The sequence below is a fragment of the Vipera berus genome, assembly GCF_964194415.1.
Source record: "Vipera berus genome assembly, chromosome: 1".
NCBI lineage: Eukaryota > Metazoa > Chordata > Lepidosauria > Squamata > Viperidae > Vipera > Vipera berus.
The window spans coordinates 55,988,376-56,002,780 of NC_138202.1; the positions used below are offsets into that span (position 1 = coordinate 55,988,376).

General features: G+C 34.1%; 1 protein-coding gene across 4 annotated transcripts in view; it reads left to right on the forward strand.

The window, feature by feature from the left end:
• Positions 1–14,405, forward strand: part of RALGAPA1 (Ral GTPase activating protein catalytic subunit alpha 1) — a 140,996-nt gene that overhangs the window by 123,119 nt on the left and 3,472 nt on the right. For 2 of the 4 annotated variants that reach the window (XR_014027472.1, XR_014027473.1), the window contains 3 exons: positions 6,585–6,709; positions 7,235–7,265; positions 13,867–13,931. Coding sequence is in view for 2 of the 4 variants with exons in the window: in XM_081335780.1 (XP_081191906.1) it covers positions 6,585–6,709; positions 7,235–7,242 (133 nt within the window). In the remaining 2 variants the exon portion in view is untranslated. The remainder of the gene's footprint in view (positions 1–6,584; positions 6,710–7,234; positions 7,266–13,866; positions 13,932–14,405) is intronic. The other 2 variants (XM_081335780.1, XM_081335781.1) reach the window with 2 other exon arrangements.

Below are 14,405 nucleotides of genomic sequence, written 5' to 3' on the forward strand. Positions count from 1 at the left end.
CTAGAGGCATATAATGCATTAGCTTAAACCAATATGCAGCTTATCAAAGATACTGTGACACAGTCTTAAATGATGGTTTACTGTGCAAAATTACTGCTTTCTCTGATAATAAAATCACTATTTTGTATTCTTGATCATTGCAATATTAAATAGAAATATAATCAAATTATTGCACATTTAGATACAGATAGCCCTTAAGTAATTGTGGACTGTAAAATTTCTGTATTTATTTTTCTTCATGAAGTCTGTCAGTGTGCATGTTCAGTAAAATAGGACACCTAGCTTTATTTAGCTGAAGTAAAACTCTTAGAATCATAGAATCACAGGGCTGGAAGGGACCTGGGAGGTCTTCTAATCCAACCTCCTGCCTATGGCAGAAGACTTTATATCAAACCAGACAAATGGTTGCACAATTTCTTTTCTTGAAAACGTCCAGCAATGGTACAACTGACTACTCCAGGAGGCAAGCTATTCCATTAGTTAATTGTTCTCAATACTAGGAAGTTTCACCTTTGTTCCAGATTGGATCTCTCTTTAATCAGCTTCCACCCATTACTTAGGAGCTTTGGAGAATAAGTTAACCTCATCTCTTCGTGGCAGTGCCTTATGTACCGGAAGACAGCTATCATGTCACCCCTAATTCTTGTCTTCATTAGAGTAGACATACCTAGTTCCCTTAACTGTTCCTCATATATCTTCTTTTTCCAATTTCAGCTTTTACCTCCAAAACTTGTAAGTCACCCAGAAATTTTTCTTTCATGGTTTTTTATTCTATCTGTAATAGATGGTGATATCTCCTCTGTTTCTTCCCTAGGCCAAGCACAGTGAGTAGAAAGGAATTAAATTCCTCATGAGTTTTAATGGGGCTTGGTTGGGCCCATCTAGATGAAGAAGGAAAAGAAAGTAACACTTTACTTGCTGATGAAAAGACAGATAGTCTCCAGTACTTCCATTCTGTTGCCAGAATTTCAGGCATGGCAAGGATTATATAGGCAGCATTTAGGAGTTGTGTAGCTGATCTCTTCCTGTTTATTTGATCATCTTTGAATCTGTTACTATGTCTGCTACTACTAAAGGTCTCTTATTTTCAAGTTCAGACCAACTATTAACAAGATTTAACATCTGTAGCTATTTTCTAACTATTAACCCACCTATATCAGTATATAGAGCCTTTTGCATAGTAGATACAGCCTGCAAGTCAATTCCCAAAAGCATATCCTTAGTCAAGAAGACTTCATAACAGATTGTTTTTGTAGTTAATATGTATATTGTCATGGTTCCAACAGATGAAACTCTTCAAAAAAACTTTGAGTCATTGTTAGCAGCGTTGATATATATACCGGTATTCTAATAATAGTACGAAATCAGAAGAGTATGGAATACAGTTACATCGACTTTAGCTACCATAATATTGTTTAAAGAAAGTGCTGTTTTGGTCTGTCATTCATACAGATTGACCAGGACTTACAGATTTTACCCCATTTCTTCTAGATAAGTGAAAGGACAATTTGTATTGTTATTTTCTGTGCCTTCATCTTTGTAAGAAAGGATAATGCTATCCTTCAATAGTAGCAGTTCTGATGATGAAGATCTATCTTTGCAACCTCTTTACTCAAACTGCAAGCATTGAAAACAAACTTTGCTTCACTTTTGTCCTCTCTGTATCTGTGCACTACATATAATAAAATAAACCTTAAAAGGGTTTCATTTAGAGACCCCTGAAACAGGAACATTTTGAAAGCAGGTAGGTGTCTCCACCCTGCTTTTCATAAAGCATTAAACCCATTCAAACAGACTTTTAAAAACAGCTTGTTTTGATAGCAGACTGTTCTCCTGTGGGCCTTCAGCCTTTGCTTCCTGGCAGCACCTTTGGTGCGAAAAGAGAGTGCTCAATTGGGAGACTATCAGTGCCAGCATGCATAGAGTGATAAGTTAACACACCACTGGGAATTTCTGGGGCCCACCAAGATACTTCACTTCTAATGTGCTAACAAGCTCATTTTTCTACCTCTTGCCTCTTCAGTTATTTTTTTTCTCAGAAGAGCTTAAAAGTTGAGTGCATCAGGCATAATGAAAAGCTCTGTAGGAGGGAGAAGCAATAACCCAATTTTTCCCTTTTCAGCCAAATAGAAAATTAGTTTCTGGTAATACACAAAGGCCAGTATTTTTTGTGCAAGGGGCACTGCTGTGAATCAAAGGACTCTATTAACTGCAGAAAATTCAGCAGCTGTGAATCTCCCCCAATGGAAAAAGTGCTTTTCAACAAGTTGTGAGATATGTAGTATTATTTAGACTTCAGCCATCAGTTTCATCCTCTACCATTTATATACAGCCTCTTAAAAACAGTACTATATTACTCTTCTGTGTTAAAGCTTAATCTTGTGTGTGTCCCACAACCATAGAAGCTCCACAACAAGGGGGTGTTCTATTTCTCCTTGTTCTACTACTTATGCTATTAGTTGTGATTATTTCAAGAAAAAAAATTGATTTGCATTCTAATTTTATGGAGACAGTTGAGCAAAAGCAACATCTAAATATAGTAATCAGGATTATTATTACTTTTTGTCAGTGCTTTTTTTGTAAAAGAAAAAGGTGCCGGAACTCACACATGTCATACAACCCGCCTTGCCTACCCTACAAGGTTCCATCCAAAAAAGGTGCCGGAACTCCATTCTGAGCGTTCTATGAGAAAAAAAGCCCTGCTTTTTGTGATTCAAAGCACTTTTCTCTGTGCACATTTTCTATATATAATTAAAGTAATGATCACTGCAGAATCCAGTTAATTATTTAAATATAAAGGTTAAGGTGGAGGGTTCAGTGTTTATTGTTCTTTAAATTTCCACTTGCAGTCATGAGAAAAATCTTTGCTAGTCTGAATATTAGTGATGGATAAAACCATAATACTTCAAAAGGAAAAGTAAGGTAAATTGTTATATCCCCATTTCTAATAAATTATTTGACGGAATAATGTTTTGCAACTGAGGTAATAAAAGCAAAAATAAAAAGGAAATATATGAATAAATAAAGACTTACTCATTTGATGCAGGAGAGAGGATAGTGAAGAGATATTTGGCTGTTTTTCTGTGGTGAATGATACAAGGATATAAAAAAGTACCCTCCAGGATTGAAGATATATTGATAAACATCAAGTTGGTTGGCTATAATTGTAAAATGAATGCAGCCCTGAGGTTGTGGTTTAGGAATATCTACATTTAGTTTTTGAAGGTCCCAAAGACAAGGAATGTGTTCTGTATTTTGAGATGAAAAATTTTAAGAAAAATTGTCCATATCAGACATCCTTTGGTTTCAAAAGAATAAGCAATTAAAACACTTTTGTGTGATATTCCAGACACAAAGTAGATGACAATTGCTCATGCATATTTATTTTATGTCATCAGGAAAAAAGAGAGAGAGATGGATGGATGGATGGATGGATGGATGGATGGATGGGCGGGCCTTTTGAAGTGTAACTATAGAAAGTACTTTGAATATAACGTGTGAGTCATTGCAATACAGTTTCTGTTTCTTGACTTAAGTAGATTTAAGAAAAGTGGTCCTGTGTTCTACCAAAAGATCTCAAAAAGAACAGGAATTGGATTCCAATATTCTTCAGTGGCATCTATTAGCATGTAATCATTTCCAGCAACTCAAATTTATTTTCCCGTGAAAATTCCACTACGCTGATTTTCACTTGTTTCACTTGCACATTTTAAAACAGGGCTGCCAATAGTTTTATTCTATTAGAAGAATAAATTTGAATGATGTTAAGCATCACTTTGCATAAAAAATAAAATAGAATATAGACTGGCAAAGATTTCCTGATCCAATGAATATAGCAAGACAACTTTTGCAAGTTGCATTAGAACTGATTCTAAGTTCACTAAAGCAGCCTATAACACCAAAGCAGCATGATATTTTTTCTTGATAATTGTATGTTGCTGCCTGCTGTTTTACATTTTGACAGCCATTTCCATAGCTGCTTTCATGAACATTAGAAATATTCTCTCTTTTTCTTGCTTTTTCTCTACTAACAATAAATCAGGGCCTCTGGAACAAGCAGCCTGGAGAGGGTTCTTCAAAAGCAGCGCTTCAAGGTACCAGCCTCTTGTCAATAATATCAGAAAGAGGAGGCTGTAGGACAAAGAACGACAGTGCTTTTCTTTTGACATCCTTGGGACATTTACTTTCTTAATCAGTGCTCAGGGATGCTATTGGATTATTATTATTTTTTGCCTTGTCTCATTTATTTCCTTATGCAAAATATTTTGATTTAGAATAGAATAACTTTATTGTCACTTTGAATGTACACTAATCGGCATACATTAAAATGAAATTTCATTGCATTCAGCTCTCAAGGGATCACCACCCCTGATATACACTATATAAATATGACAAAAATAAATAAATAAATACAGAATTATGCATATACCCACATATATTATATGACACAGGGAAACAACAGTCTAGTTCGGGTTATGTATACATGTGCATGGTGAGAAAAACGAATCTTGCAAGTTTACCAGACAGATGGCATAGGGAACAAAGCTGTTACAGAATTGGATAGTCCTGCTAGAAATACTTCGAAACCTCCTGCCAGAGGGGAGCAACAGAAACAGACCGTAAAGTGGATGTGTGGGGTCTCTAACAATGCTTTGAGCTCTAAGCACATAGTGCTTATAAGCAGCATCCTGAACACCAGGGAGCGAGCTTCTCATGATCTTGTTGGCTGTCCTTACCGTTCTCTGCATGGACTTTCTATCTGAGGCACTGCTGCCACCAAACCAGACAGTGATGCAGTTTGTTAAAATGCTCTCCATCATGTCTCTGTAAAAAGTGGCCAGGACAGAAGGAGAAAGGTGTGCTCTCCTCATCCAATGCAGGAAATGCAGATGCTGGTTTGCACGCTTCACTAAGTATGACATGTGGAGAGACCAATTCAGATTAGTTATCTGCACTTAATACTGTTGATATTTAATACTGTTGACCACTTTTACAGCTGCATCCTTGATACTGAGTGGAGTATGACTATGCCGCTTTTTCTGAAATCTACAATGATCTTTGTGTTTTATCAACATTTAGAACTAGGTTACTTTTATTGCACCATTCCACCAGAGCCTTCACTTCTTCCCTATAAGCATCTTCTCTGTCATCCGGATAAGACCCCACCACTGCCGTGTTGTCTGCATACTTCACAATATGATTTGTAGCAGATTTGGCACAGCAGTCGTGGGTCATCAAGGTGAACAGTAGCAGACTCAGGACACAGCCCTGTGAAGAGAGAGTACAAGCATTGTACTCATATTCAAGCATTTACAAATGAGATTCATGACATGTTTTAACTTTGGATTAAGGTTTTTGTTTGTTTTGTTTTGTTTGTTTTGTTACCTTGTATTTAAACTGGAATCCTGCTCTCATCTGCTATTAATGTGTGAATAAATATGTATAGAATTTCAATGTCAAATCCTATTTTGAGAGTATGGTGGCTTTACAATAAAACTTTTTTATAAGCTAACATGCAGGCACCCAAGGTAGTTTGAAAGAGGTTTGGTTATACTTTTATATGCTATATTTTATCTGAAAACTGCTGTGTAATGCAGAAATACATATATAGCTTGTCAGAATTTTTTATAGATTGGGTTTCGTCATCTCAACTGATCGTAGTCTGCCTCAGGTCATCGGTGTGGGATCACTTACCAGAACATTTGTCCGAAAGTTATAGTTAATTAAAATAAAATAACATATTTTCAAAATTGGTGGCTTCTGATTTGGATTACTCAATGTGAAATATAATCCATCTTTCTGAACTTCCTAAAACATTTGTTTTATGTAGATGAAAGGAATTAGGAGCCAGATTGGTACAGTAGTTAAGGTGCTGGCCTAGAAACCAGGAGAGTATGAGTTCTAGTTCCACCTTAGGTGTGAAAGCCAGCTGGATGATTTTGGGCCCCTCTCTCCCAGCCCAAACTCAAAGGGTTGTGGGAAAAATAGGAGGAAGAAGTATTGTGTATGTTCGCTGCCCTGAGTTACTTAAAAGTAATAAAGCAGGGATTAGAAATCTAATAATAAACTCCATATCCTACCAAAGCCATAGGACTTTTGTTCTTATCACTTTTATTATCACATTCTATGACTGTGACCACACTTACTCAAAAGATATGGCTTTGTTCTTCCAAAAGCTTTGGAGTAGCATCAGGAGAGTGGTTATAAAACTATGTGATCATTTAGAAAGAAGAAACTCAGGCCTAATTTTTAAATATAATCCTTATTCAAAAATAGAGCTTGAACTAACACATTCAGGACTTAAGTGAATGACTTGATCAATAGATGTTGAGAGACTGTCAATTTTAGTTGGAAAGCCATAAATTAAGCATAGTATGTCATTGAGTGGAGTACTATGTATATAAATCTTTTCTTTTATTTGATCCTTTAGCTTCTGGAGATTGAGAAATAAGCATTTACAGTTCAGTTGCAAAATACTTTGTACATAAATCAATTCATTAAACGAAAACAACAATATCACTGATTAAGGCTGTATTTTCTTTGCTTTAAAATGTAAATTTTCCTTAACATTTGAATTCAACAAGCTATGAAGAAAGAGCTCGGTATCTCCAAACAATTATTCAGCATCACCTAGATCCTTCAACGTTTGAGGATTATGCATCTCAGGTCTTCTGCCCAGCATCCTGCCACCATTTGCCCCCCGAAACTGGTAAGAATATAATAAAAATAAAGGTTTCTTGTTAAATGATACCTAAAATGCACTATGTTACAGGTAACTGTGTATGTATATGTGTGTGTGTCCGTGTGTGTGTGTGTGTGTGTATAGCATCTCAAACTATAAAATTTTATTCTTTCTCTAAAAATCAAAGTCATTTAAAACTTTTCACTTTATACTCTATAATAGAACTTTTCATATTTATATTATTTGTGAGTGTTTCTGAATACTTAAGATTCCTAAATATAGAGACTGATCCATAAGCCTAATTGATTTACATTGTTTTAAGAAAGAATCATTTCTAGTCTTGGTCCGTAAACCAGAAACAATATCACCACTGTTATCCTATTAAAATATGTTGCTACATTGTCATTTTCACCAATAAATCTTCTATAAAGATACTGCATTTTCAGTTACTAGTGAAACAGTAATCACTTAAGAATATGAGTGGCTCTCAAGGCCTATCTGTACAAATAATTTGAATTCCTGATGATTATTTCATTTATTTCCCCTCTTTAGATCATTAAATATCAGTTCAGTTTATCAGAAGGTAAGACAAAGTGTCTAAAAAACCCCCCTCTGTTTTATTAATCTGTTACTAAAGCACTAAGCTTGTAACCTTGTTGTATGCAAACTTTCCTGACTGCCCTTATTTTTACTATTAAACAAGAGAGAAATTCACATTGAGAAATTACCACTACATTTTATTCAAGTTTAGTATTTTACTAACTCCAGGTTTGCATGAAACACTAACACTGTGGTTCTGGGATTAAGGTTACTAATGGAGAAACATCTGTTGAGCAAGTCATACTTGGTTGTGTCTGACCTTTTGTTTCTCAGCATGAACAAATAGTACTGGATGGCAGTGGTGTGATCTGTCCCCTGTCCTGTCTTTCTTTGATGTCAGCAGATAGACTGTGAATTCAGTGTAACAAGGAATAATAGAGAAAAGTGGTTTGTTTTTGGTGATAAACCTTTATACCGTAATGATGTAAAAGAAATAGAAAACATTACTAGCGTTGACATCATCACCTACTTGCAATAGAGAAAAATCTCAGGGTTTTTTTTTTCTGAAAATGATAAATGAAAATTTGGACATTGGTGAAACAGAAGCTTTGAAACTATATTTGGATTTTTTATATAAAATTTAAAGATAATGAAAAATATATGGAATATGAGTATGAACACTCAAAGCAATACTTTATATATTCTGGTACTGATGGGTTTTAAAGAAATAGTGAATAAGAAATAGTGAACAATAAAGTGAAAATTGAACAATAAATGCAAAGTCTGAGTATAATAAACATCTGAATGAAAAATAAGAATAGTTTTATAAATAAATATGTCAAAAAAAGTAAGACATTTTTTTAAATTGGGAAATAACTTCTTAAAATAAACACTTTGCTTATGGTCTGGTCAGTAATTATGATACCTAATGTTAAACTTTATCGTATAAAATGTCTTACTATGCAAGAATAGTGATTACAGGAATTGAATAATATACTTTTTGCATGGAAATAATTTGTGGACCTAGATTTATTTTTCTGTCCTAACATGTCTAAAGCACAAAGCAAACATTCTTCTTGTGGTAAAACATACTCAATCTGAACCCAAAGAAGATCAGGGTTCTGATTAATTCAAACAAAATGGGCATATAGCTCTAATTTTGCCCCATCCCCAATTCAGAATCCAGCATAGAACTCTACCTCCAATATGTAGTTCCAAAGCTTAAAAGTCAGCCATAAATAAATTTAAAAATTATTTTGGTACCTGATCCCATAACCATTATGTTCTCCAAGGGCTCATTTATTTATAGTGAATGTGAAATATTCTTACTGAAGGTTTCCCTACCATTCAGTAAAATGTATGTTAGAAAGCAACAAGTAAATGTGTGGAATGACTAATGTAAGCCCTATTGATTTTGGTAGAAGCACTTTAAGCATGTATAAATCCATAACTGGTAGAGTAAATTCATGGCTTAATTTAGTTCTTTAAAAAAATTAATTCCCATGATGCTGAAAGAGTGATGTGTTCTAAAACATCAGAATTCTGGGAAAAATAGTAACGGTAGAACACAATCAATTAAAGCAGTGTTTAAAAAATGAATCAGAAAGGTTTGTAAAAGATAAAATTCACTAACGCATCATATACAGACACAATAAATGAATAAATATCCTGACACAATAAACAAGTATTGCCAGGCATAAAAGCAATGGAGTAGATTCCAAGCAGACATTTTAGAAAAAGCTGTTTCCCGGAGAATTCCAGGGCTAGACAGTCTTCATTAAAAAAAATCTACTCTTCAGTACTTAGCTACCTTATCATCTGAAGGAATTTTGTTCAAGTCCTTTGATTATGTCAGAGCTTAAGAGAATGCATTGGAAGAAGCACTCTTTCGGATGTTGTGAAAAATTTTATGTGTTAACACTAATAGTCTTAAGTTGGAATGAAAAACGTGCTGAAAGCCAGAACATAAACTGTACCCTGCTGGATCAGAACCCTGTCCCATCCTTCTAGTCCAGCAATCTGTTTTCACAGTAACCAACCAACTGCACATAAACACTAATAATCTCAGTGAGGCCAGGAACAATTTCCCATTAAATTAAATAATGTGTGCATTTTTGCGACTATAGTGATGGATAAACCTTTCAGCCTCAGAATGTGTGATGATCAGGCTCTCAACCATATCTGAAACCTTGTAGTGGACTGAAAAAAGTACTAATTCGTGGAGGATTTGTGCTCAAGTATCTTCTCCAGGTGGATACATTCATGCTGTGTTTTTTCATTAATAATGAAGAAAGGAATAAAGGAAATTCCAAACTGCATTACATTCTAAGTGTCATGGTTCCAACAGATGTTTAAGTATATCTTACCATTCTCTAGAGAGGTTTTCAAAGAATAAACAGGAATGCAAGGATTAGAGGAACAGAATAGAAAGCTTTTGGAAAGTATTTCCACCAGTTTATGGTCACAGATCCTGAAAATTATAGTCCAAAGCATCCTTGAGATTTATGTGCTCATCTTAGTGTCAACGCTGCTAACATTGGATGTTCTTGCTTTGACAACAGAAGGAAATGTAGCCATCTTTTCTCTATCGCTTTAAGAGTTCGCTGATGCTGGGAGGAGGAATTTATGAAAATAAACCCTAAAAAATGTGAGGAAACATTTTCTTGGAAGGGGGCCCTAAAACAGCAATGATAAACCAATCTTTTGCCAATTACACTACATGTACCTGTCCATGTAGCCCACCAGGAATCAGCCTCAATATGAAGGAAATCTTTTAGCTTTTTCATGATAGAATATTCAGACAGTCGCAACAGAATTCTTGTAACTCAATACTCAACTATTAAACTGATTTAAAATTGATTCAGAAATTCAAGTAATATCAAATTTATGACCGTTTGTAGCAAATTTAACCAACTAGTGGTTTATCATATGCATTCCCCATATTAAAGAAGAGAGATTAGTGGTTTATAGTATCCACCTAAAAGTTAAGATAAACAATGTCATCATTTAGCACATCTACAAACTGTATTTAATATAACTTATTCTTAGGCCAGTGTGCAGAGGATTGCAGCTTATCTATCTCTTATAATAAATCTATCTCTTGTAATGAAACTTCCAGATAAAACATAATGCCTCCTGAATTATTTCTACATTGCTACCAGTGCTAACTTCCCATTTTGATGAAATTGTTTGCATGCATAAATAATGTTAGTAAGAGTCCCCAGAGAATGTGAAACGATTCTAATTGTATATTTAGAAACGAATACAAAAACAGCCTTGGGTCTTTTCAGCCTATAATATGTGTAGATGTATCTTCTGTATCATTTGCCAGTTACCTGTTGAATAAATTTAACTACTAAGCCCAAAGTAATTTGATTAGAGGAAGAGAACATGTTAGCAAAGCTCTATTTTTATGTGTGCAAAGGCCCTCCAAACTTCCCCAAATAAAATGCAATGCTAACATAGGCAATCCAAAAGGTTTTGTACCTTTTCAGTATAAAATTTATACCAGCCTTCCCCAAGCAAGTCCCACAAGATGTGATGGCCCTAAGATTTGTTGACTGTAAATTCTGGTGATTGTGAAGGCTGATTTATTTATGAAGGGTTACTCTTCCCATGCCTGCAGTAAGACATGGTTATTAACTTTTATGTTAATTGTAGATATTTTAGAAAAAAAAGTTAGGTATTTTCCAAATATCTAATTTAGATCTAAAAAAAATTAGATATTTCATCTATCAGCAAGATTCTGTATTTCAAGGCAGTTGGATAATTTGTTGATGAATCCTATTATTACCATTAATCAAAAAACATAGAATGTCAAAGAGAGTATTTAAATTAGAGGTGTGCATACAGTAAAAGTGATCTAGAAAAAGTGCTTCAAGCCCCTCTCTGCTAGTCATTAAAGCAATCTGACTTTCGTCACCCTTTTACATCAGTCTGGAAAAAAGTTCATGTTCTTTAGGAAATATGAACTTTAATGAGTGAATTCCTTAAAACACACATGCTCTTTTTAAACAAAAAACAGCAACAATGTATTGTTGTACAATGTATAATTGAAGCACTTCTTCAATATAACTTGTAATGAGTCTCCAAAATGCAGAATTCCAAGTCTGTTGTCCTCACCACAAAAAGTTTATTAGAGGAAATAGAATAATTTTTTAAAGTATTAGTATTTTACAAGTTAGCATTTACCAACTAATTTTCAAAGATGTTACCCAGCCAAAGTAATATTCAGTATATATATTGATAGAAACAGAATATTGCCAGCTTAAGGTAGGCTTTAGATCACCTTAGACCAAGACCAAAGGCCTTAGAAGTCCTTTGCACAATTAATTCTGATTAATTAAGTCTGTCAGGAACAATCTACCCTAGCTGCTAAATGAGATACAGAAAAGACAGTATGCAAGAAGGGGTGGGCAGGAGGGAAGCATCTTTAAATCAAATGTTTAAAAAAAAGACTTTCCCCTTTGCTCCCAAAGTGCCTGTTACATTGGATTCCAATATATTCTTACAGTAAATGGTTTACATCTAGCTTTGCTGTTCACTGACCTGAAATTTTTGTTTGTTTGTTTATTTATTTCTGAAGTGAGCTAGGATCAGATGGAATTCACTGGTTCTGGAGAAAGAAGAATAAAATATTGTATTGTTTATTTAATTCCCCTAGTATCACTTTCCATGCTGTTCTGGACAATATTTCACCCTTCAGAACTAATTGATAGATGATGCTTCGGATATCCAAATGAAGAAACAGATCTTGCCCCTTTTTCTCCTTTGGCAGTGGAATTCAGCTTATGTCTGAATCTAGTGAAATTTATTCCCGAGTTGTTTTTTTTTATTTATACTTATTGAAAATTTTATATAAAACAGAAAAATCCAAAGAAAAAGATAGGAAATGAAGAAGAAAGAAAAGAATACCAGAAAAGAAAAAAGAAAGAAAGAAAACTAAAGTTATGAAAATTTATGACTTCTAACTTTAAAAATGAGGCTTATTTTTAAGAAATTTAAGATGAGATAATTTGAATGGATTAAAGAGCAAGATTGTTTTATGTAAAAAGAAGGAACATAAAGTTGGTTTATTTGAGCATTGTTAAAATGGGATATGTTATTATTTGGGGGGTTCTTTTTGAACTGGCTGACATCTGGACTGGAAAAGACTTGTATTGGATTTCCACTGTCATATTTGTTGTGATGAGGGCAGGAGGTTGCTATCTCAAGTTCTTTTCTATTTTTTTTCTTTTTGCTTTCTTGCACTTTTATTCTTTTTCTTTTTAGTTTGTATTCAAAACCATTAACAAAAATATTGTTTTTAAAAAAAGAAAAATAATGATTTCCAACTTTCTCTTCAACAGATATTGACAAACCCATCATCTCCCTTCCCTTTTATCTCTTCCAGAAATTCCTTCAACCCTATATTAAATTCTCATCTTTGCTTGTCTTTAAATTTGTAAATTTTCATTTCACCCTTCTGTTAGCAAAAAAGTCCATAAAAGCTTTCCAGTCTTTAAAAAAAAACACTTCTTTTTTCCTCTGAACAAACAGGTCAGTTTCTGCGAATTCTGACAGTTTCCCTCCATTGTGGGAAATTCAGTATTCTTCCATCTTTATGCATATAATAATCTTGCGGATGCTAACATAAGCAAAACTAATCTTCCATGAGTCTTAATTTTTTTTCTGAATTGACAACTATTGGGTATAACAGAGCAGATGAAATCTGAGACCAAAACTCCTTTATTAATTTGCTGTGTATTATTATGTTTGAATTCTCAGTCTATATCGTTTCAGATCTTAGCTTCTAGCCACCGCAAGGGACATAATGAAAACATTTTATGATATAAGAAATATTGATTTGGATTGTTGGAACATACTCAACATAAATTGCTGCATTTCTAGTTCTTTTTCAACTACCTTCGAGTTAGATAAATATGAAGAATGATCAAAAAGGGGAAGTCTTATAAAAATAAATGGATGGTACTACATATATACTATAGGTTTACCTGGGGTCTGTTTTCATAAAAGCCATAAGTGTTACCAGTTTTGAATTCTTTAGAAACATAAAATGTATTATAACCATATATACTTCCTTTTGCAAGTTGGTGATTTTTTTATATCAAATCTTTTTCAGTCAATACGTGTTAAAACTACACTTAGCAGAATTATAGAAAGAATGTTATTTTTCATGTGAGCTGAAAAATTGCTTTTAGGAAGGGGTGTTAACATTTGATTGTTTTACTGATTGCAGGGTATTTTTTATTTATAAGCAGTTTCTAAAAACACTGTTAACATATTTATGTCATAATGGTTGTATCAATGAGGCTGTTGGATCAGAATTATTTTTATAGAATTCTTTTTCTTTTTTTCTGTTCTTTTTTTTTCTTTTTTCTTTTTTTGTAACCTGTAGCTGGTGAGTATTCTTCCTGATTGTTAAGCTGTTGATTCATTTTTACACATTAATGCATCCCTCTTTAACCTTAGCTTGCATGTTAGCAACATAACAGATTCTAACTTTCTCCTTTCTTTACTCATCTGTAAATGCCCTCCAGCCTCTACTGTTCATGTCTCATGTCTCACACTTGTTATCTTTTTATCTTTCTTCCTTTTTCCTTACTTCTGTCCACCTCTCCATCACTTCTTCATTCTCAACAAAGAAAGAAATGGTGTGATATTTCTTCTCCTTCCCAAGCCACCTCTAGAAAGAATTGGCCACTTCAAGGTAAAGGGCAAAGGCTTGAATTGGAAGGTCTATTCACACTAGCCGTAAAGAATAGGCTGCGCAGAGCACCAGCGTTGACTTTTTATGCACTACCCTACCATTTGGAATGCCATGATTCCTTGTAAAATGTGAACAAGATAGAATGTCTGAATATTGATGTGTGCTGGGCAGGTGGGGATGAATTTAAATAAACAACTGTTTTCGTATGTGGAAGAAGCCTTTTAAGGCATAATAAATTTTCCTTTGCTGTGGCTTTATATACTCCATGCCTGTTCAGTTGAAAATCATGAACTGTGTTTTTTATGGATGCCCTTGAAAGATATTTGGAAACTGCTGCATTAACTTGCTTTTTGACACATTCCTTGTTTATTATCTTAACAGTTTCTTGTAGGTTGTATTGGCTACCAGCTTGTTTCCAAACACAGTTCAAGATAGTGGTCTTTATATATAAAGATATTAGTCTTTTTCCTAAGG